Genomic DNA, 23,082 nt, shown 5'->3' on the forward strand with positions numbered 1-23,082 from the left:
ATTTTGAATACTTGAGCTAATTTTAATGAGAATTCAACTGAAAGCCAAGAAAAATGAATACAGTAAAGCCTGTAACAGAAGCGCCCGCTAACTTTTAAGTTTGAGCCAATTTATCTCGGTTTCCGTCAAAGATATCAAAAAATTGATCAACAGATACGTTCGTTATCTTAATATAATAAGTAGTGATTTTCAAAAGTTTTAATTTTGGGAAAAATATTCAGAAAGTGTTAATATTTCTGTTATATTTGTTGAAAAAACACGTTGCTCCCAAAAAGTTAACGGTCCATCTTTTGGGAGATTCGAAAGATTCACGTCGCTCACAAAAATTTTTGAAATTTCAGTACTTTGATGTGAAAATTAAAACTTTTGAAATTCACTACTTGTTATATCATAAAAGTTTTATTAGAAAACACACATTTTATATCTTGCATAGGAGCCTAGAAAAATTAGCTCAAACTTGACGGTCCTCTCTATTGCAGGTTTTTCGGTAAGCCTATTCCGATTTTTCAAAAATTTAGTTACAGATAGATACAAGTACTAAAAATAACACTTTTTTTATTACTGAATCGAGTTCTGAATCGAGTTTACTGAATCGAGTTCTGAATCGAGTTTACTGAACCGAGTTTTAAAAAAGGAATAACAAGTATTAAGCACCACTGGAAGCAGATCCAGAAGTCTCTCTGGCTGTCTTCTTCTTCTTCTTTTTGTTTTTCTTTGTTTTTATGCCAGTTGTTCCAGTGGTTCCAGTGGTTCCCGACGTTCCAGAAGTTCCACTAGTACTTAAACCAGTCTCCGCATCAGTTGATCCATCCTGCATAATTACCACATTCGGTGCATGTTGCTGTTTATTTTTCCGGGATCGCATGTAAAAAAATATCCCGATTCCACTGACGACCAAAAGAATCAGAAACACAACCAAGACTATGACAACAGTGGAATCATCAAGATCATCAGTTGTTGTTGCAATTGTAGTGCTTAGTGGAGGCGTCGGAGGAGCCGTTTTTGCTAGAGTTGTTTGGGTCGTTGGTAAGGCAGTCGTCGTGGTTGGAGGAGGAGGTGGAGGAGGGGAGAATACGCTGACAACTGCTACTGCTGCATCTCTGATCGGTCTGACGATCGCTTTTGCAGCGCCCCACTGTAAAATAAATCATTGTTTTTTTCAGTCATTGAAGTTTTGAACAGCTGGAATTAGAAAAAACCATACTTGTAAAATTCCGGGCCCGGGCCGGGCTGGGTCTGAGGAAAATTTCAAGGCCCGGAAGGCCCGGTAGCAAAAATTTTGTCATTTTGAACCGAATTTTGAGCTCTCAATACAATTTTCGATATTGTTTTGTGCTTTTTGGATTGTTTGTCTGCTTGATCAAAAAATATCAAAAAAACTCGAAAAAATTTTTTTGATCGAAAAAAATCACATAAGGGTCCCCCCTTATGTGTTTTTTGAAAATTTCAAAACTTGTGGAATGACAGGCCCGCCGGGCCGGGCCGGGCCTCCGAAATTCGGGAAAAAGCCCGGCCCGGCCCGTTACAAGTATGGAAAAAAACTTACAATCAAACCAAATACCATTCTTGACGGTTTTGAGTTCTTGAAGAAATCTCGAACTGACTGTTTCCACACATTCTAAAGACCTAGGGTACTAAAGTGTGGCATTTAGTGAACGGCCAGAGGGCTATATTTTGAATACTTGAGCTAATTTTAAAGGAGGGTGGATAGGAGTTTTTTAAAGTTTTTTTCAGGAGTCCCACAAGTTTAGCCTATCGAGGGGAACTTTCGAATATGTTTTCATGTCCCCACCTTTAACAAAACTGTTCTAGAAAACTTAAATTTCGATAAATCCCAATTTCAGATTTTTTCTATTGTTTTAGGTTGAACAGAAAGTTTTTTCCTTTTTTGGCAGCTTTCTTGGTTAAATTTTTCTCTCAGGAGAGGGCTAGATAAATGAAAGTTACGTCTATAAGCATCGATAGTTGTCTGCCAACGCTCCGGTAATTTTTTAATTCCATGGGACCAGAACGAGGAGAGCGGCGGTTGAAAAAGTGTGTCAACTCCTTTTTCGTGTCATCTTTTCAATTGAAGTCGCCTATCAAGATGACATTTAAGAGCCTCAAAAAACCATTTACCTGGAAGAGCAAGGTCCAGAGAATACGAAAAAAAGAATAATTCAGCCAAGCGACATGTCTGATCCCTCCAATCACAGGCGATCTCGCATTGTCGCGCTGAATGTGAACTTTGAGTTTTTCTCCTTTTTTTGCTTCGACTCCCAAACTTAGTTTTTCTAGTTAGGAACTATAAGAGACGGCAATTATAATGATACCTTCATTTAAAGGTTCCCAGTCTCCATTCCTTTGACAGACCATCAAACTCATAGCATCCCATTTTTCACGTGAAATTTAGGTTCCGGGATGTCCAGAGCTAGCTGTTCTTTGTTAATCAACTCACCCTTCTGCACATTGATAGAGTAACTTATCAACTTCTCATTTACACTAATTAGATCATCCTCCCAACTGAACGTGTGAAGAAATGATAGGAGAAACATGCTCATGTCCATCCACATGGAGATCCACATCATAGTCCTTCAAAACACGGGGTACGAATCGACCCATTGTTTGACTTCGCTAAGAGACTTGGATCCGTTCACAATACTTGCTTGACTAACGTATAATGTCTTTGACATTTTACGAATAGTTTGAAATGGATCCGCCTTCACCACTTTTAGCAATGGATCGAGATCCAACTAACTGGGCCGTTGGAATCTTTCAAACCGAACTCCCCCGAAAGGGATCTGTCGAACCAAAGGCAAATTGTAGGCGATGACGGAGCATGTCTTTTATATACATTCACTATTATTTTGCGAATAGTAGGTATTTGAAGATCAAATAAAAACAAAAACATAATCATGTAGCTAATGTGCAGTCGGATAAGGACCGAAAGAATCGTCATTCCTTTAACACGGAGTGAAATAAAAATTTAACAATCTACAATCTAAAAGACACTGAACACAGCTCTCTAACAAAAAAAGTTTGGCCCGCTACACCTCTTCTAGAACCAGAAATCGATCCTCAAAAACAGCCCTGTGAAAAAGGAAGAAACTTTCCGTCCAACCTAATATATTTCTTGTTGTTCTTGTTTTTGAATTCATGAAAAATAATTTAATAAGAAGATTTGTTTGAAAAAACAGGTCACAGTCAGTCAAATAAATTAAAATAAATAAATAATAGAACTCTGTAGAAACTTTGGACTTTGGGAGTAGAATATTGATATTCCGTTGGAATTACAGACGTTTCCGCGTGAGGGAGAGAGAGAGAGAGGAAAAGGGAAAAAATGGGATGAATAAAATAAAGGAAAAGAAATTGGGAAAGAAAAAGGCATATTTCAAGAGAAAAATGGGATAGGAAGGGAGAGAGGGGAAAGACAAAAAACGGATCGACAGTGTTTTTCAAAATTGTCGAGCGATCATTGAGCGGGTTGTTCAAAACAAGAAAGTACGAGGGAATTTTAGGAGCTAGTATAGTAGTAGAGAGCGCAGAGACGTTTCATGGCACGTTTCAGCTCGTCGGCTTTCGACGGCTTCACACGCTGACGCTCTGGACGCTGTTGGACTTGTCGGCGGCGTCGATCACTGGGTCGTCGTTCATTTGGAAAGCTGAAATTAGAAAAGATCAGTTATCGATTTTTTGGTTTTTCTATGAAAGCGTGACATCTAGAATACTCTATGGTAAAGGTTCAGTCGTGGGCAGACTAGAACTAGAGATGATCTATGAATGTCTATAGGCAAAGGAAGGTAGTAGTAGTAGTCTATAGATTACATGCGAGGAATAGAGAGAGTTGAGCAAGCGGGAGGCGGAGTTAACTTCGATTATCTATCTATCTTACACTTTCGTCTAACGCATGCGATTCCTTGCGTGTAGGCGATCGGAGAACACTGGCACACTCCTGCGTGGCACATCGACAGCCCGTCGTTGTGTCCGACGCACTCGCCGTCAAGTTGACAACGGGCGCCGATGGGTCGCGGCGCTAAAAATTAGAGAAAAAGATAGAAAAATGGGATTTAGATGTGATAGGGTTGTCGCCGTGACGACTTACACATCGACGAAGATCCGAATCGATTGTTGTTGTTGTTGAAGGTGTTGAAACCGTTGTTGTTGTTGTTGTTGTTGTTGTTGACATTGTTACCCGGGAATGATGGGAACGTTTGTGGTTGACCTGGTGGACAACAGAGATTCAATGATGAGACGCACTCGAAACCGGTTCCACATGATCCATTGGGGAAGCATCCGGAGACTGCGGTGTCACCGGATGGACATTTGCCTGTAATGGGGGATGATGAGAGAAAGAGTTCAGGGGGAATGGTCATGCCATATAAGTACTTTGTAAGAATCCAACTGGCTTGTTGTTGGCGGATGGAGAACAGCATTGTCCGTTTTGACACTCGAGTCCGATTCCGCAAAGACCATTCATGCATGGACCGGATGAGAGAGATCCATCACAGCATGAGGAAGATTGGGATGGTCCGCCCAAGCGAGCTGAAGAAGAAGAGAGGTGGAAGACACACATGGAAAGGATGGGGGGATGGGATATTCACACAGAAAGAGACACACCGAGAGGATCAAGGATCAGAAATAGTCAATGGAATAATTTTCAGAGGTTTATAGGCATACTTACGAGGCATGTAGCTGTGAAGTGGACGTCCGTAGTTTGGCTTCTGAGCCATTTGTCGAGCATTACCGATACGAAGACGGCTGAAAGTTGTAGTTTGGCAGCAGATTCCAGCATTTGTGAAGCAAGTGTATCCAGTTGGGCAGGTTCCGGCGTCTGTTGTGGTGTCGCATTCTCCGATTTGGTTAGCGGCGGCGCAGAGTCCAGTGGCTGAAAATTATCAATTGAGGCTAATCTCTTTGATTTGAATACTTACTGCACTGAAGATCGATACAGGTTCCTGGGTTGACTCCGTTGGTGATGAGTGGACTGTTTGGAATGTAGACAACAACATATCCTGGTGGGCAAAGTCCGTCAATAGCTGGTCCGACTTGGCAACTCTCAACATCATAAGTGACGACTGGGCAGCAGTTAACATTGTTGGAATCGCAAGCGTATCCAGCTGGACATCCTCCGTTGAATCCAGTTCCGGTACATGGTCCGATAGAGATCTCATCAGTACAGGTAACAGAGGATGGGCAGCAGACTCCATTGGTAAGAGTGTATCCAGCGATACAGACTCCATTGACAGCGGCGAGTCCAGTGGATCCATCAGAGCAGGTGGCAGAGCAGCAAAGGTTTCCTTGGACGGTGTATCCAGTTGGGCAAAGTCCGTTGATGGTTGGGCCAAGAACTTCTCCTCCATTTGGACAGCTGTTGATTGGACAGCAGATGTTTCCGGTGGTGCAAGTGTATCCAGATCCACAGTAGTATGAGACTTGAACTCCTCCGCATCCGTCTCCGGTGCAAGATGGGATGCAAGCTCCGACGGCGTCAGATCCATCGAGACACTTGACAGTGGTGGAGGTTCCAGCACAGCAGAGTCCGTTAGAGCAAGTGTATCCAGTTCCGCATTGTCCGTTGACACATCCTCCAGCAGCTTGGGTTCCGTCAGGGCAGACTAGAAGAAGTTATAAATTACAATTATGATTAGGATTCTAAAGTCTTACCGAATGGGTTGGTGGTGGTGGTTTGTGGGCAGCAGACGTTGTTACTGCAGGTGTATCCACTGGCGCATCTTCCGGACATACAGGCTCCGACGGCGTTTCCTCCAGATGGGCAGGTGTCTGAAATTTTGAACTTGTAAAATCGTAAACCTTTTTTTTAACTTACAAACTGAGATTCTTGGAGCAGAGTTGTAGGATGGGCAACATTGGTTTTGGATGCAACTGTATCCAGTGGCACAATATCCGGAACTGCATCCTCCGACTGAGTATCCACCTCCTGGGCACGAGCTTTGTGGGATGGTGATGATTTGTGGGGCGTTTTGGCATCCGACGCAGTTGCTGGATCCTCCGCTCACTGAAATCGAAATGTTAGAATTTAAAGGAGGTTGAGATTTGTTAGATGGTGCTGGTGCAATTGTAAAAAAGGTATTACTGCATCCACAAGTATAAGATGAGAATCTGGCTGGTGGTTCCTTGGTAACTGGCGACTCAGCAACTTCAAATTCTTCCAATTTCTGCTTCCTTCTTTTTGTTTTTCTTTTCTTTGGATTCTTAGGATCAGTGAGTGGGAGTAAAAGCGGGCAGCAGAGGTTAATAGCAGTGTCACAGTGCAATCCGGCTGGACATTCCGAACCGGCAGAGCATATCAAAGAGGATTGGAATCCACCAGCACATGATACTGTAATCTGAAAGTTGTCGGTGTCGAATCAGATCATCAGGTCTCACCACCGTCGCCTTGAGCTCTAATGAGCACTTCGTCCAATTTGGAGAGGTGCTCTGGGAACCCGTATCCGGGCGGTCCGATTGGAAAATCATTCTGTGGGAGGAGGGGATCAGAAGGTGATTGTTCTTTCTTTTTAGGTTTTCTGTGCTTTTTCATGTTAGAAGATGAGATGTGTTTTTTTGTGGAATTTGAAGTGGAAGCAGTCTGGTTAGTGGTGCTGTCAGAATCTGAATGTGTGATGAGTGAGTCAGGGATGTGTGGTGTGCATAATCAGTTATCAGTTTACTCACCAATGATTGGGGCAGAGTTGGATCCGGACGAGCAGCAGTATCCATTGTTACAGGTTCCCACGGAGCATGGGTTGGAGTTGGAGCAGCTGGAGAAGGTGCACACGAGTCCGTTGGCTTGTTGACCTGTATTTGGAAATGAGGATAAGAATAAGAGAGATAAAGATAGAGTAGAAGCAATAGAGGTTAATCATGCAAAGGGTTTATTTTGGTTAGTTTGATAAGTTAAGTCTTCTGTTGTACACGTGTCTGTAGATTGGCAATAATAGGTGAGAATGGTCCGGTATCCTTCTGAAATTATGATTTTTTAAAGATTCATGACTTCTGCTTCGACTCTTACCTATTGAGTTCTTGCTAGCTGACAACATCTGCCCTTTTGATTACAGAAATATGGAGAAGGACACTGTAAGCTGTATCGACAAGAGTTTCCAAATCGAGGATCAACTTCTATGGATCCCATTGGACAGTCCGAGTCAGAGGAAACCAATGCGGACACACTTCCTTCGACTACCAATCCTGAATAATGATTCTCTTATAAAAATTTTAGAACCAGATCACTGACCAGGGCTATAACAGCAAGCGAAATGTTCGTGATTCAGAAGTGTGCATTTATGAGAGGATGATGGGCATGTATCATGATTGTTTGCGGATTCACATGATGTTTCCGGTACGGTACCATCTGGACAACGAACATTTAGTTTGCAACATTTTCCAGACAAAGAGCAAGTGAATTCTGGAGGACATAGGGTGTGAAGATCGCATATTTGAGAGGATAGGCAGTTCTGAAAGAATACCAAAATTTAAAATTCAAGATTTTAGTTTGGATTCTTACATTCTTATTAATGGAAACCCCCTTTTCCACTTTCTTCACTTTCTTCCACACTTTTGTCGCTGTTGATGTCACTTCTTCTTTGATAATGTCTTCGGAAGCTTCCGAAGCTTCCTCCGAAGACGTCAATGGACAACACTTTCCATATTCACACCTTGATGATATCGGACAGTCATCTGATAAATCACATGTTACTGGAATCGTCAAAGCCATTAATCCATTTCCGCATCTGGCCAATGGAGGCTGTTTGCAGCAGACTCCATCTACGCATTCGGACATATCTGGACAGACGTTCTCAATTCCACAATTTCGGACTCTGGGGTCTATTTCGCAATCTCCGATCATTATCTTTTTGGGTGGTTCCAGTGGAGTTTTGTTCTCATTTTTTCCAGGCTTTTCCTTGTTTTCCATAGTTTCTGGTCCAGATTTTATAACAGCCAATTCTATATTTTTTGGACAGCATCCCCCAAAAATGCAATGCTCATTTGATCTACAGTGATACTGACTAGTGCATGTGAACCGAACATCGACGAGACTTCTCGGACATTTTGCTAATTTACAACATCCCTGTGAACATTTGAACGAAATCGGACAGTCCTCATCGATGGTGCAATTTGCATTGGTACCTCCACAGGATGTTGTTGCTCCGTCTATAAAAGTACAGTTTGAGAGAAGATACGAAAAAGAAGAAGAAGCCTAATGCGCTGTGCGTGTTCAGTCTTAGCTCCTCTCATTAGCCGCTATTTACTTCGTAAACAATGAGAGAATCGAAGAGAGATGATTATTCTTCTTTTCCTCCGAAATACTTTAAAGTGACCGCAAACAAAGAAGAAGATCCTTACCTGATGAATTCGATTCGTCCGTGCTCAAACATCGAAGTTTCGGAGGCTCCGTGGTCCGTGTTGGTGTCGGTGTGATGCCTGGTGCCATAACTTCTTCCAGCTTCTGGGGTCTTCGGGTTGGGAATGATTCGATTGCAGCGCTATCGAAGATGTCATTGTCCACTTCGAAAATTGTATTCGTTGCTTCTACAGTCGCATATCGATAAACTTTTGGGTGTCGAAGAATTTTCCTTTCTTCACAACAGTTGTTTTGGCATGTCATTCCTTTTGGGCAGGATTCATCGATAGTGCAGACCATGGAACATCCGATTGAAGATTGAAGAGCAGTCGATGGGCAACATACTTTTTGGGCGGTACAAATGTATCCTTTGGGACACTGTGACGGGTCCTTTGGACACGTGTTATTTGGTGGAGATCCATCAGAACACAAATCTAGTAATGGGTTAGAAAGGGAGGATTGTATGGTTAGTGAAAAACCTACTAGATGTTGTTAGTGGGATACATTTGCCATCTCGACAAGCGGATCCCAAAGGGCATTTGGAGCAAGGGTTAGAAGAATTAGAATAGGAAGAAGGAGGAGCTGTGAAAATGGAGAAAGGGAGAGTGATAAGGTTATCTGGAAACTTACGAGAAAGGGAGCTCATTCTCTTTGGAACGATACAGGTTTGTTGCTCAAAGTTGAACAAGAAGTTTTCTTGGCACGACTTGCGGACCCATCGGAGAGTTCTGAAAATATTGTTGTTTTTATGCATTCCGTTTCATTGGCTCTACGTTTGGTCGCATTGAAGATACGATGATGGGAAGTCGTTGTGAGCCTGAAGGCAAGTGGCCGACACGGCGCATGCCTCGTTCTCGCGGGCTCCGTTGTCTTGCTCTGAAAAATTCCTTTTCAGTGTATTCCAAAGTTCCCTCATTTGATTCGATTCTCTGCTAATAGGTCTCTCTCAACTCAAAACAAAACACTCTTCGGGTCAGGTGGAAGGGGTTTCTAAGTCGGCGCCGCGCGGAGAGGAGAACACTTCTGCTTCTTCTGACCCCTATTTGTTGATTTCCCCCCACTTGGTCACGCGCCGTCGATCGAGCTCTCAGGAAAGAGAGCACACTCTCCGGAGGCTCCGATTGCGGACAAAAGCCGGTAGGAGTTTCGCATCAAGGGCACAAGCTTTTCGGAATGAGTTACGGTTTTTTGAGGAATTGTCTCATCAATTAGTTTCATCAGGAGGAGACAAAAAGCGCGGTCAAATATTGAAACAATGGAAAGAACCTCTGCATCCCTCTCTTCAGATGATCTGGACAATTTGCGAAAAGCTTCAGAAGAGAGACCTACTATTTGTGTTTGTGTGTGTTTTATTTTTTGAGAAGAAGAAGAGGTGAGTGTGAATTGAAAAGGGGATTGAAGGAGAGAATAAATGTACAAACATACTCATTTCTTCTCAATTCAACAATATAACGCAATAGACAAGAAACACCACCAGAAGCAAAAGTAAACAGAGAGAGAAATTTATGCTAGATGGTTTTTGAATTCGCTTTTTTCTACTTTTTTTTAGATCCTAAATACTTTTCGGTTTCATTTGAATTCTCTTCTTCTTCTCAAAGTTTTCTCATCATTTGTTGACCAGCAGCACCCCCTACCAAGACTATTTGTTTGCGGTCATCTCGCTCATTACTCCCCCCGTGGTTGACTTAAGAGCTTTGAGCGAGACGAAACTAAAAGTTATCAAACGAAGTTTAACTTACCACAAATATTCGGAGAAGCTGGTTTACGGGCTTTCGGATGCTGTTGTGGCTGCGTGTTTTCGGTTGGAAGGGTGGCTGGAGCTGGAGCAGCAGCGGCGGCGGCACGGGACTTCACAACCCAGACACCTTCACCATCGGCACTGCTGAAAAATGGAAAAGTTCAGAAATGGGTTCAGATTTGTGAAAAACTCACTCGGCTGTGGTTTCGCACTTCAGGAAGAACTGCGTCTGCTTTCCACCGATTTGCACATCGGCCGTCCCCAGTTTACAGGTTCCGCCAATGACGGGCGTCTGACAAAGTCCCTGGGAGACTGAAAAAGAAAAAAGGTAAGGATTTGGAAGAAATATAGACGAATGCTTTGTATTGCTTCTACAGTATGCCTCATAGTACATTAAAGTACTTCTACTTAAACTAGTGAATATCTACACGAAGTATCGTACACAATTCAAATGAATCCGGATGTCTAAAAATATCACCTGATTCTGAGAGTTCAAGAATCGGATAATGAATAAAACAAGAAATTCAAAAAGATAAGAAGAAGATCATCATGTTAGATAATATTGACTAAATACTATCACTCTCAAAACATTATCAATTCTTGACCTGATAAAAGTCAGAACCAAATTGTTAAGGACTTTAGAGAACAGAAAAATCCAGAATAAAAGACTTACCGAGAAAAGTGAGTAAAATAAGATTACGCAGCATTATGTGTTGGTGTTTGACTGCTTTTGGGTTATATGGGAATATGGAAGAAGTCGTTTCAGATGAAAACAAAGGCTGCTATCCCTTCTTCTTCTCTTCTTATATCGTGGACTCGACAAGAAATGCCACGCTGGAAAGACTAAAGTGATAAAGGCTGGCCTGAGGGGGTGGGGCTTAGAGACAAGAATCTTTAAAGGGATTAGACAAAAGACAAAAGAAAAGAAAAGAGAAGAGGAGGATCCTTCTTCTGAAAGGTTAAGATGTGAAATGTGTCTTCTCGGGTACGCGGCTAGAGAACGAATGAATCGGAGTTGGTAGTAGGGTCTCCTGTCTCTCTAGATAGAGAGCTTCCGAGGGGTTGGCGAGAGGGTTTGTATGCGAACAGCGACCGCCCACTTTTCCTCTATCCTTCTGTTTCTTCGCCCCTTTTTCGCATACTGTACGGGAGAAGAGAGAAGAGAGAAGCACGCTCCGGCGCGGTATGGAGCGGAGACACAGTACCATTCGGAAGAAGACGAAAATAGAAGCTCGGCGCGATTATGAGCACAAGAATAGAAGGCGCGCACTGTTCTCTCTTCTCTGAATCTCGCGTTCTCTAGTACTATTGTTTCCTTTTTTGGGGTGAGGGCACCCGGCGACACTAAGGCGTCTTTCTCAAGAAGTAGAACCCATTTTCAATTGGGAGGGGGACAGAAAAAAAAACAGGTCGCCAAGTTTTTGAGGGGGGGATTGGAAAAAAGTGAGGAAAAAATGAGCAAGTTCAGCCTGACCATAAATTCCGGAAGAGGGCAAATATTGTTCGGAAGTGCAGATGATGGTGTCGGCGGCTAGACTGATGTTACGGCTAATTTCATAATAAAGAATGTGGGCTTGATGATTGGTGAAGAGCTACACAGATACTAGAAAGTTCAGGAATTTTCCATAGAGATGACGAATCGAATCGATCCGGTTGCTAAGGACGACCGGAAAATTGTTCTCTTGTGATTAGTGACTCATCATGATGACTAATAGTAATTATGGAGGCAAACCGTTTAGTTCGAGCTCAATTCCAGTTTTTTTTTTTAATATAAAAGATGTATCAAGTTCTGAAATCAATAGACAGGGCCCGAAAACATTGAGGATCAGTCCCGGCCAGAGCCATCCACTTTGCAGTTTATAACTTTGTCCATAGACAATATATAATTTTCAAATAGCATCATTTTTTCGTTTACAAGTATGACTTAAACACTTCTGAGATAAAAAATATGAGGTATGACCTCTTCTGAAATTTCGACAGACATTTTTTGAGTTCTATTTATCTGAAATTTCTTCTCAAAGGAGTAGACATTGAAAAGTGCCAAAACACAGTTCTTCCGATTTCCGGAATGTTTATTCTTCCTTATATTGTATTTATATAATAGATCCTGTTTCACTGAACTTTTATTGTATTGCAACGTATTGTAAATACGGTAGGACTTTTTAGCGGAAATGCCAATTGTGTCTATGGGAAAACAGATATAAGTTAGGAAGCTGAAAAGCTGGCATTTCTAGATTGGACAATGGGATCTAGAAGGATCGCGTTCCAGGATTTGCGTCCTAATGTCACCTTGCCCCTACCGTACCGTTGCCGTGCTACTTCTTGAACCATCTATGCCCCAAGTAGCGGCACATGTGCCGATTTTTCGGAATCTCCCTTTCAGATCCCGATGTTTCAGATTATGTTTCCATATGTTGGATCTATTTCATTAATTTTTCACAATTGTTAATCTTTTTCCATAAGTGCAAAACTATTTCAAATGGCATCTAGTCTCCCGGCGTCCTTGCGTAACTGGTCATCCTTCTTTGATGTAATCGAATTCTTCATTTTCCGTTTCTCTTCAACCAATCCGAATCCGGATACTGTTGTTCTAGACACTTCGCACATACAATTTGGGGAAAAACGAACAAGGAGACACACGGAAGCAAAAAAGCGTGTGGTCTGCTGGGTGTGGACAAGCTGTCAAGCGCATCATTTTGCAACACATATATCACGATAAAAGAGAGAAGACAAAGTGCGAGAGGGTGCTCGTGCCACTGTTTGTTGTCCTCGGGAATACGGGGGGACTCTACACAACTTGTCATTTTTTTATCAGAAATTTTCGAAAGAATTTAGAGAGAGTGTTCGTCGCTAAAGATGACAAGGCGTCGGTCCTCTCTCATCATCACGAAACAAGCGGAACCTCTCTCTCTCCGGAGCGGTAAAGAGAGCCAAAGAGAAAGCGACGGTCAGAGCCACAGCAAAAAAAAACTCTCAGCTACCAGGCTCGACCAGGCGGTTCTGTACTAGTTACGTTTGCACTGATAACACGTTATCAATGTTTACAAGGTATTCCCCTCGTACTTTTGTTACCGACGCCAAGTAATGATTTCAGAAAGTTCACTGTTAGGGAGATATAGGTTTAAAATTTTACTTTTGAAATTGCTATCAAGTTTAGGTAGTTAATGTATTCAATACAGGGAACTTATTATAATTCCTGGAACATTTTGGCTTCCTGAGATAGATTTTCTTACTATTAGAGACGTCTGAAAATGTTAAAAATACCGAAATTCAAGAGTTTTGCAGTGTTGATCCCTATTACAGATAGGAAAGAGTAGACAACATAGATGTCCCGAATGTCCTTTTCAAAAAACATGAATCCGGAATATGGAATAAATGAACTTTCTGGGAATCCGGAATGAAAACAAAAATGGTATCCAGAATACGGATAGAGTCCGGAATCCGAACTCTGGTTTAATACGACCCGGAAAATGATTTTCTGAAAAAGTAGAAAAATGTAAAGATAGTTCTGAATTTTTTAGAAAAAGGTTAACAGCTACACATTGAGTACTTATCCTAACTGGATCTTTTTTGGCAAGCACAACACTGTAACTAAAAATCACCAGGTGGTTTGAAGATGCACTTTTAGAGTGGAACACATAGGTGGCATTCGATTTGAGCTCAGAAAACGTTATATTACAGAGCGGCATTCAATTAGGAGAGGCCTTATAATAGAGTGCCTCTCATTTCATTTGAAATCAGCTTGGTTGGTAAATTTTCCGACTTTCTGAATTACTAATTTTCTACCATTCGAAATTTCCAGTGAAAAACAACCAATCAACAAATCCTGTAATGTTTGAGTATGAATGATGATCGCGAACTCTTTTTTTTTCGTTCTCCTGTATTTTTCTCCCTGTTATGGTCTCCGATAGTCACGAGAAAGTGCATAGTATCAGTAGCCAAACATCACAAAAGTGTCCAGCAGATCACTTTTCGAAATTTGGGGAATTTTTGAAAGCTACACTACAGTAATCCTAAATGAAACGATACACCTTGAATGTCAGGCAGGGCTGGGAAAATAAGCTCCTACTGCGCGGCGGCTCCGTGCCGACTTAAAAACGGCTGCCACATTTTGGTGTGAATTTCAGGTACAAAGAATGCCACTCTGATCTTGGGAACTTGTTGTAGTTCCGATAAATCGTGGAGCCTGATGAGTGAGCAAACTACAGCACACACTTCACGGAATACAAAATGTGATAAATGGTTTTTTGTCGAGTGCCATTTGAGAGGCATGATTCTTTTTGAATTCGGTCGCTCGCGCGGTGCACACTCTTTGTTCCTAAAAATCTCATCTTGACCCAATTCGGCTCTCTTATCATGTGTTTGGCATTCGAATCACTATGTGTGTGTGCTCCTCTTTCTTCTTCAAAACAGTCTCCAGAGCTTGAGACGTATTTTCTCTTTATTTGAGAAGAAGCAGAAGAAGAACCGACTATTTCTCTTGAGAGATTGTTTTGCGAAGCTTGTACAAAGGTCGTGGCACTGACCAATCTCACCTCTTTTTCTCTATTTTTCTCTTGTCTTTTCTGAGTCTCAGCACTTGAAAAAGTACACACTCAAACAGGGGAGACTGTGAGCCCCCATTCGGGAATCCCACGGCCACTAAATGACCCACCGAACGGGTTGGCGGAGCAACCGGAGGAGAGACATAAAGGCATGAAAAAGAGAAAGACTTCCTAATGATAAAAATGTTTCGCCGAAAAAATAGAGATTGAAGATTACGGCGAAATCGAACAGAAATTATTTTGAGGGGTGCATTTTGAAATTCTGGATTTCTAGAAAACAGTAGACATGGTTGAAAATCTGATTGACTTAAAAGTATCCCGAATATGGGATTGTCAAATATGACCCGGTCTGGAAATCACAAATTTGAGGTCTGAAATGTTAAATGCTGATTTTTTCACTACCGTATTTCCTCTAGTAAAATCCCACTCAAACCACCGTCAATTGATTTTAAGCTAATTTTAAGCTCAATTATCTCGACTCCTGTAAAAAATATAAAAAATTAAAAAAAAACTTTTTTAGCTTACACAAGGATCGAGATGATTAACCTTAAAGTTGACTGTTTGGGTGGGCATCTATTAGAGCAAATAGGGCAGGTCGGTCAATTACTTAATTTTTAGGTAACGGAAAAAAAAATTCGATAATTAATAAAAGTTAGTTTTTGAAACAGGTTTTTTCTTAGATTCAATTTTCAAAAATTCAATTTTTTTCAGAAATCTCTCATATGACTTTTTTTATCATAAACCCTGTTTTTCCGGCCTTTTTTCCAGAATTCCTGTTCGAAATCATGAAAATCTATCAATTTTGCCTATAGCAATTTTTCAGCTTAAAAGAGTGCTTCAAAGGTGTTTGTGAAATTGCTAAATTTCCGGAATATTTTTCGCTAAAAACGTCCGGAAATTTTTAACTTCAAATGACCTGTTTTGAACGAAGGGGCCTGTATTACAAGAGCCGTTCTATTAACGCACTCCTATGAAAGAGGCCCTTCTAATACAGGTTTTACGGTATGTTAAGATTGAATTTCAAAACTGTCGATTTGAATCTGAAACTTCATTAAAAACTCTATAAATTCGAGTTTTTCAGGCTTTGCAGCCTTTGCAGCCTTTGAAGCCGGTTTTTTCAGAAAAATCAGGATATTTTGAATCTTATAATTTCAGAAGGGTTTGTTAGTTCTGTCCTACCTCTTTTTTTCAGATCACAAAAGTTTTGCAAACCCCGGACTGGCTGATTTGAAAGATCCTTTTGCTTTCCGTTTCTTCAAAAAAAAAATCTCAAAATATTCAGTGCTCCCACACAGAAAGATTCTGAGAACCGCGTCATTTTGAGTCACAACTATCCGGATATATGAAAAATCACCTGCACCATCTCTTCTGAAGCAGTGTTTCGTCATTATGACAATTGGAAAATGTCATGTGCATTCTAACAGATTACAGCAAAAAAATAAAATTAGAAATCCTAATCAACAGAGATTAACTTATTCATTAAATACTTGCAACATTTGTGGTTTGTAGGGAGCAGATATCAAAGTGCGCTCTAGTGATAAATCTACTTTTAGAATAAACATTTCTGTTGTTTTTTTCTAGGTCCATCTGATCTGCCAGACTCATTAACTACCCTATTTAAATTTTACGGGCTTCCTGTTAAAGTCACTTTTTGCACTTTTTGCTCTCAATCTTTGTCTATTTTTCCGCTGGCCAGACTGGATTATATGTATCATTATGATATAATAATAGCGGAATGTTTGTTCTTCATCCTGTACAGTATCCTTTATCATTTTTTTCCGGAGCGGCATGGCTTTCCATCTCTTTTCTCCTATTTCTCTCCCTATCCCACCTACAGTAATCCTTGCGGACACGAACACAGACATTCTGAAGAGGTCACGAATGATGCTGCTCCTGTCCTTATCACTTTGTTTCACTCTGTGTCTCTCCGTTCCCTGTACTCTCTCGATTTCTCTCCCAATTCGTCCGCAACCGGGTTTGACCAGTGTTTCGATGCGCGAAAGTTTGCGAAAGCCGTCGTCTCGTAAATGCTTTTGCGGAGTTTTGTTCTGGATGATAGAGGAACCGCCGTTCATTACATTCCTATGACTGGAATTGGGAAATATGATGAAATAAGACACAATTATAGAATCAACTGAAGCTGATATTTAAAATTTGGTATTTCAGACGATACTGAGAAAAATTAGAGCCTTAATTTGGAAAGACAATTTGAAGAAAAATCCAACAAAGCTCATTGTTCAGTCTCCATAATTTCAATTTCACTGCGATTTTTTAGTTTGGGTTTCCACTGAACCGATTCTATTTAGATTACTGTAAAACCTGTATTAGAAGGGTCCTACATTCAAGTTTGAGCTCAATTATCTCGGATCCCATGCGAGATATCAAAAATGTGTCAACTGTGAAAATGCTTGTGATATTATGATGAACATTTTATCAGTGGACAGCTTTTTCATATCTTTGACAGGAACAAAAGAAAATTGGCTCAAAGTGAAAAATTAGGGATCCTTTCTGATTTGTATGGTACTTGAAAAATAAGCCCGGCCCGATCTGTCAAATTTCTGAAATTTTCAATCCACTATTCTTTTTAATGCTTTAAAAAAGATCTCTGCTTTTCTAAAAAAATTCATTAAATCAAAAAATATATCCAGTATTTCTTGAACCAAGAATATATAAATCACCTGACTTCACTTTCTGGTTTTTCAATAATTTCTACTGAAATATGAACTAATTATTTATCGTCCAGTCTGGAGAGCTGAAATTAATATTTGTCATGATTTTCGTTTAGTAAAAAATTCTGGCTGATGTCAGACTAGGATAACAAATGTACTTTTTTCGATTCGAAATTGAGTTCCAACTTCTTTGATAACTTTTCAGGTTTCTAAAAATACTTTGGTAAACCGAAAATAATTTTTTTTAAAGTTCTTTATTCGAAACCCCAAAAAATGACTGATATTTTTCTGTAAGAAACAACGAAACAAAACATAAATTACTTAATTATTCATAAAATAAAAAATTTCCTATTTTTCCTCTCCCTAGAACTTGCTAACTCATAAAAATGTTTTCATTTTCTTTGGAAAAAAAAATAACAGAATGAGCACAAAGTCCAACAGAAAAAAGACAATAAGCAAATTAGGTGACTTCCTTCTTTTTCATTTTTCTCCTTCTTGTCACTCATTTTTGTCTCTTTAAAAGTTTTCAAAGTTAGAAACATTGTTATGGTTTGCACTTCGATTTTGAATTTTAAAACTACGAAAAATGACGATTCCATTCCTTTCACCTGCCATTTTTTTGTCATTTTGCTCAGTACAATTGTCTCCAAATTATGCAAAAAGATGAAATCATTGACAGATGAATTTCAAAAAAATTCTGAATTCTTTTAGAGGCGAAAAATGTGAAAAAAAACGAAAATAGGAATTCAAACAATCAGAAAATTATTTTGAGTTTTGGACCTCCCTATAGAAATTGTAAAGCAAAATTTTTTACAAAAAATCAAAGATTAATCTCAATTTAAAAATTCTAAAATGGAGGATCAAAAATAGGCTTTTGTTTGGAGGAAAAAGTGATTGGAATGTTTTGATTTGACAACTAAAAAGATGAAAAAATATGTGAACAAAATATGTTGTTTTACGTAGTTTTTTATTGGGAATTCCTGAAGTTTTCTTGGTTGAGATTCCTTTTTGGCTCTTCTGTACATCTGAAGTTCTAAAAATGTGAACATTTAAAAATTTGGAATTCTGAACTTTCGAAACTCTTAGATTCTGAGATTCTGAGATTCTGAGATCCTGAAATTTTGAAGTTATGATTTTAGAGAATGAGAAACTCTGAAAATTTGATATTTTGAAATGCTGATGTTGAGGTTCTGAATTTTTCTGAAATTCTGAGATTCTGAGATTCCGAGATTCTAAGATTCTGAGATTCTGCAATTCTGAAATTCTGAAATTTTGAAATTCTAAGATTCTGAGTTTCTGAGTTTCCTAGATTCTAAGGTTCTGAGTTTCCTAGATTCTAAGATTTAAGAGATTCTGAGATTCTGAGATTTTGAGATTTCGAAATTCTGAGATTCTGAGACTTTGAGATCTGAAATTCTGAGAATTTGAGAATTTGAGATTCTGTGATTCTAAAAATCTGGGATTCTGAGATTCTGTGATTCTGAGATTCTGAGATTCTGAGATTCTGAGATTCTGAGATTCTGAGATTCTGAGATTCTGAGATTCTGTAATTCTAAAAATCTGGGATTCTGAGATTCTGAGATTCGGAGATTCGGAGATTCTGAGATTCTGAGACTCTGAGATTCCGAGATTCTGAGATTCTGGAGCTCTGAGATTCCGAGATTCTGAGATTCTGAGATTCTGCGATTCTGGAGCTCTGAGATTCTGAGATTCTGAGATTTTGAGAAGAAATAATGTTTTTTTGGAATCTGATTGTGGAATTCACCAATTAAGAAATTATGAAATTTTTGATAATTTGGTTTCAGTATTTTGAAAGATAAGGAAAGTTGAGATTCCTGATGTTTTGATTGGATCTGGAAGTATTTTTTTTTTGAATTTGTGTTTTGATTTTCATTCTTCCAATTAAAAAAAATGTAGCTATACAATTCCTATTGGACTGAGTCAATGTTTTTCATAATTTAAATCAGTTAGTCAATCATTTTCAAATTGTATCTTTCGAAATTTGACCACCCTGATTGTTCATACAATTCATATCTCCAAAAAAAAGATACCACCCTCTATATTTTTCGGACACATCAAAATCATCTCTGGTTTAGAAGGAAGTTCATCTCAATCCTTTAATTTACACGATCCTTTAAATTTCTAATCTCTATCTTGCACTTCCCTGTCTATGCTTGAACTGAAGCCATGTAGTTTTCGAAATTTTGCAAAATGTTTTCCAGAAACCCCCTGCCATAATTTATTAGCACGCTCTCTCTCTCACAAGGTTCATTCCAATCACTCATGAATTTCCAGTCTCCAGACTTTCCGAAATTTCTCAGAATCCCGTCATACTGTATTTTTTCTACTCATTTTTTGTCTGTTTTCAATTCCAGAAGCCTAGCCACGTCACCTATGCTTTTGGATATATTCATAAAAAATACTCAGTGAGCTAGAGACGCAGACAATTCAATTAAACCCTTGTTACTCCAAAGAAAAAGGGGCGGAGCCTATGGGTGATATGGAGATATAAAGAGGGTGGAGAGAGAAAGAGTGACTAAACCTGCCTTCTTCCTTTTTCTTCATCTCCACTGCTAGCTGCCAAACAACAGTACTGACTTGGCTGCTTTATTGACTCAATTGACGCATTCTCTTTGTTTTCCAGATTTTTTCCACGTATTTCTCTCCAGAATTAAATTTACCTTATATCATTACAGTAATCCCAAATCTTATCACCTCTTTCCTTTCTCTCGAATAACAACTCAGTCAGCATTCCATTATTTCCAGTGGTGTCACCTTCTTCTTCATTTCCGAATGTCCAACTCCATGATCTATCTACTCTTGGTCGTCGCCGTTCTCACCACAGTCGTCGATTCAAAAAAGGATTGCTCATCGATTCGTGGGTGTGATGAGGATGTGTCTCCAGTCGACTTGGGACTCGTTCTCCCGCCAGAACTCTACGAGTCGACTCGTCTTGCTAATCTTCTGGCGAGACCATCGTCTCAGTTCAAGAGTGAGTCTGTTCTCTTCTTTTTTGTTTCTTTTTGAGTGGGTAGGGAACAAAATTAGGTTAACTAACGGGGATCTTCTTATTGGAAGTTGTGTGTCTTGTTTGGTTTGAGAGGTAGTGGTCTAGTGGAAAAACTTCCTGTTTTAGTGGAAAAACTTCCTATTTTAGTGGAAAAACTTCCTATTTTAGTGGAAAATCTTCCTATTTTTTGCATAATTCATATTGAATTTATGAACTTTAGGACTCCGAAAAAAATGATTCAACTTTTCCTAGTGATCTGAAAATTTCCGACTGCTTTTAAGTCTGAATACTGGAAAAATCTATAGGGCCAAAATTTTTGCCAAAATTTGAGGTTGAAACATCTATTTTGAAAGTTTGGCTGAAATCGGAAATTCCAGGCAAAGCTTTAAAAAATCTTCTGTCTCGCCTCCTTTAAGGCTTTTCAGACCTTCCATGTAACCTCTAAATTTTACCGGGAGAGCCAAAATCTTGAAATTTTGTTTGGCCAGATTTAGTACTCTACATTTGAGTTTCCGTATCCCAGTTACATGATCTTTATGAATATGAAAAAAACATGAAACTATGCCAGAACTTTCGAAAGCTAAATAATCCAAAAATAACACCGAAGCTCAAAATCAATTTCCAAACTCTTAGAGATCAAAAAATTACTTTGAAGGTGGTGAACGGTGAAATTTTTTATTGCATCAATATGTGCAGAAATGCATGTAGATTGACATAAAAATAAAGAAAAAAGTCAAAAAAAATCCTTCATCGAGATAAACGCATCGAAAAATACGCTGAAAGCCCTCAGGGACGAGGTTTTTTCTAGGCCGCCCGGCGAGTAAAAGCGCGCGAATTCAAACTTTTAAAAATTTTTCGCTCGTTTTCTTTGTTTTTTCAAATTTTCCGATGTATCTGGAAGATAAATTGACAAAAACCAAGAAAACTCTTGAAAAAACAGAAAAAAATTGAAAACGAGCGAAAAAATTTTAAAAGTTCGAATTCGCGCGCTTTTACTCACCGGGCGGCCTAGAAAAAACCTCGTCCCTAAGGGCTTTCAGCATATTTTTCGATGCGTTTTTCTCGATGAAGGAATTTTTTTGAATTTTTTCTTTATTTTTAAGTCAATCTACATGCATTTCTGCACATTTTGATGCAATAAAAAATTTCACCGTACACCACCTTTAAAACCTAAACTTCTAAGCTAAAAAATTTCAAAAAATATATAATTTTTAATATGTCAAAATACACTCAACCACTTGATTTGACAACGTAATGAACTTTCATCTCAAAAAATGATTTTTCTGGTGCTCAGTGACCAAAAAAAATCCTCGAAAATTGAATTGAAACTTATTGGAACAAACTTATACTTTATTGGGTTAGTGAAATGTACGTAAGCCGAAAATGTCCAAGTTTTTGGAATAAAGTCAGGTGGCCTTGAAATCAATGATTGATCTATCTAAATGTCGATTTGTAGTGATCTAGAAAATTCTGAACAATGTTTGGTCCAGAATTCTAAAACTTTTATTTTTTTTTTATAGTGAATAGCTGGGGTTTTCACCACCTGATTATTCCAAAATCCCAGAATTTCGCTCTCGTTTGTTATCTAATCATCTGGGTTGACACATGTCCAGTTAATCAAAAAATTGTTTTGCACTCAAAAATAACATTTTTGAAACAAGGAAGTCATGCGACTTGGGTGGGGATATAATCTAATATTGCTTTAACTTTTTGACTCAACATTTTAGAATTCTAGACACTTCGAATTTTGTTAAAAGTCGAAAATTCAGAACCACAAATCTCAAATTTACAATTTTCAGTGAAAAGAGACTACGATTTCGTTCGATTCGGAAGATCTGCTCCAATGAAAAAAGCGTCGTACGATTACATCCGATTCGGACGGAAATGACCGTTGTTTCTCTGATCCTCTGCGTCTCTCTGTAAATCCTGTGTGCCATAAAATGCTCTCTCTCTCATCATCATGCCTTCTTCATCCACTCAAGTAGATCCACCATCGCAATTCTCCACTGTATTATTCCCCCCATAAGCACCATCTGACATGTGATACGCATTAATACCGCTTATGAATCATATTGTGGCCTCTCGCTATCCTTCATCTCGAATAAAAACGCACCGTTGACTTTATATTTCTTTTTCAGAAGAAGTCAAACTTCAGATGATTGATTCAGAATTCCAAGAGATTTTTATTCCAATTTCTCTAAATCTCTTTCAATTACTGCAATATCTAAAAAGACGAAGGAGCAGGTGAAAGTGAGAACAAGCGGTGACGGCGTGTTTTCAGCTGTTCCATTTTTCAGCATTTCGGAGTTTTGAGGTGCTTGAAAAGGTTGTAAAGTGATCGATAATATCGAAGAAATAGGAAAAATGAACAGAAAAAAGGAGTGAAAGGTGTTATTCTGGTAAAAAAAAGGGATATTTGAAAGAGAAACAGCGGTGGCTGTGGCCGAAAACCTAAACATACCGTAAACACTCTAATAGAAGTCCACCCAAACCGCTAACTTTGAACCCAAATATCAGTCGTACCAGGGATGAGAACTCGGAAAATGAGAACTCAGTTTATCAGCTCTAACTTCCGGCTCAGGATCCAACTTTTTTAGGAAAATATTTTCGAAATAGTCTCGGTCTTCACAAAACGTTAAGATTTTCCAAAAATCCCTGTTTTTACATGTATTTTACGAATTCTTATTCGTAGGAGTTTTTATTTGTATCAGTTCTTATTTTCCGAATTCTCATCGCTGGTACCACCCGAATATCTCGGTTTTTGAAAAGATATGAAAAAGTGGTCAACTGATAAAATGTTT

General features: G+C 39.2%; 3 protein-coding genes across 3 annotated transcripts; 1 reads left to right on the forward strand and 2 right to left on the reverse strand.

The window, feature by feature from the left end:
• Positions 1-646: 646 nt before the first annotated feature.
• On the reverse strand, positions 647-2,318 carry CBG10107 (the record flags this gene model as incomplete). The annotated part of the gene is made up of 3 exons (XM_045244281.1): positions 647-1,135; positions 2,119-2,214; positions 2,313-2,318. The coding sequence occupies 3 exons, from the start codon at positions 2,316-2,318 to the stop codon at positions 647-649; spliced, it is 591 nt and encodes a 196-aa protein (XP_045094202.1).
• A 1,175-nt stretch (positions 2,319-3,493) lies between these two features.
• Positions 3,494-10,765, reverse strand: CBG10108 (the record flags this gene model as incomplete). The annotated part of the gene is given in 19 exon segments (XM_045244282.1): positions 3,494-3,641; positions 3,874-4,012; positions 4,082-4,306; positions 4,366-4,521; positions 4,661-4,864; positions 4,911-5,594; positions 5,644-5,790; positions 5,807-6,319; positions 6,367-6,591; positions 6,651-6,777; positions 7,007-7,167; positions 7,214-7,433; positions 7,484-8,130; positions 8,323-8,754; positions 8,804-9,048; positions 9,094-9,196; positions 10,060-10,202; positions 10,253-10,370; positions 10,732-10,765. 19 exon segments carry the CDS (start codon positions 10,763-10,765, stop codon positions 3,494-3,496), a joined length of 4,671 nt encoding a protein of 1,556 aa, XP_045094203.1.
• Positions 10,766-20,064: 9,299 nt separating this feature from the next.
• Cbr-flp-25 lies at positions 20,065-22,169 on the forward strand (the record flags this gene model as incomplete). Its single annotated transcript, XM_002641721.1, has 2 exons — positions 20,065-20,263; positions 22,081-22,169. The coding sequence occupies 2 exons, from the start codon at positions 20,065-20,067 to the stop codon at positions 22,167-22,169; spliced, it is 288 nt and encodes a 95-aa protein (XP_002641767.1).
• Between the last annotated feature and the right edge of the window lie 913 nt (positions 22,170-23,082).

This window comes from Caenorhabditis briggsae (assembly GCF_000004555.2).
Source record: "Caenorhabditis briggsae complete genome, chrIII, whole genome shotgun sequence".
NCBI lineage: Eukaryota > Metazoa > Nematoda > Chromadorea > Rhabditida > Rhabditidae > Caenorhabditis > Caenorhabditis briggsae.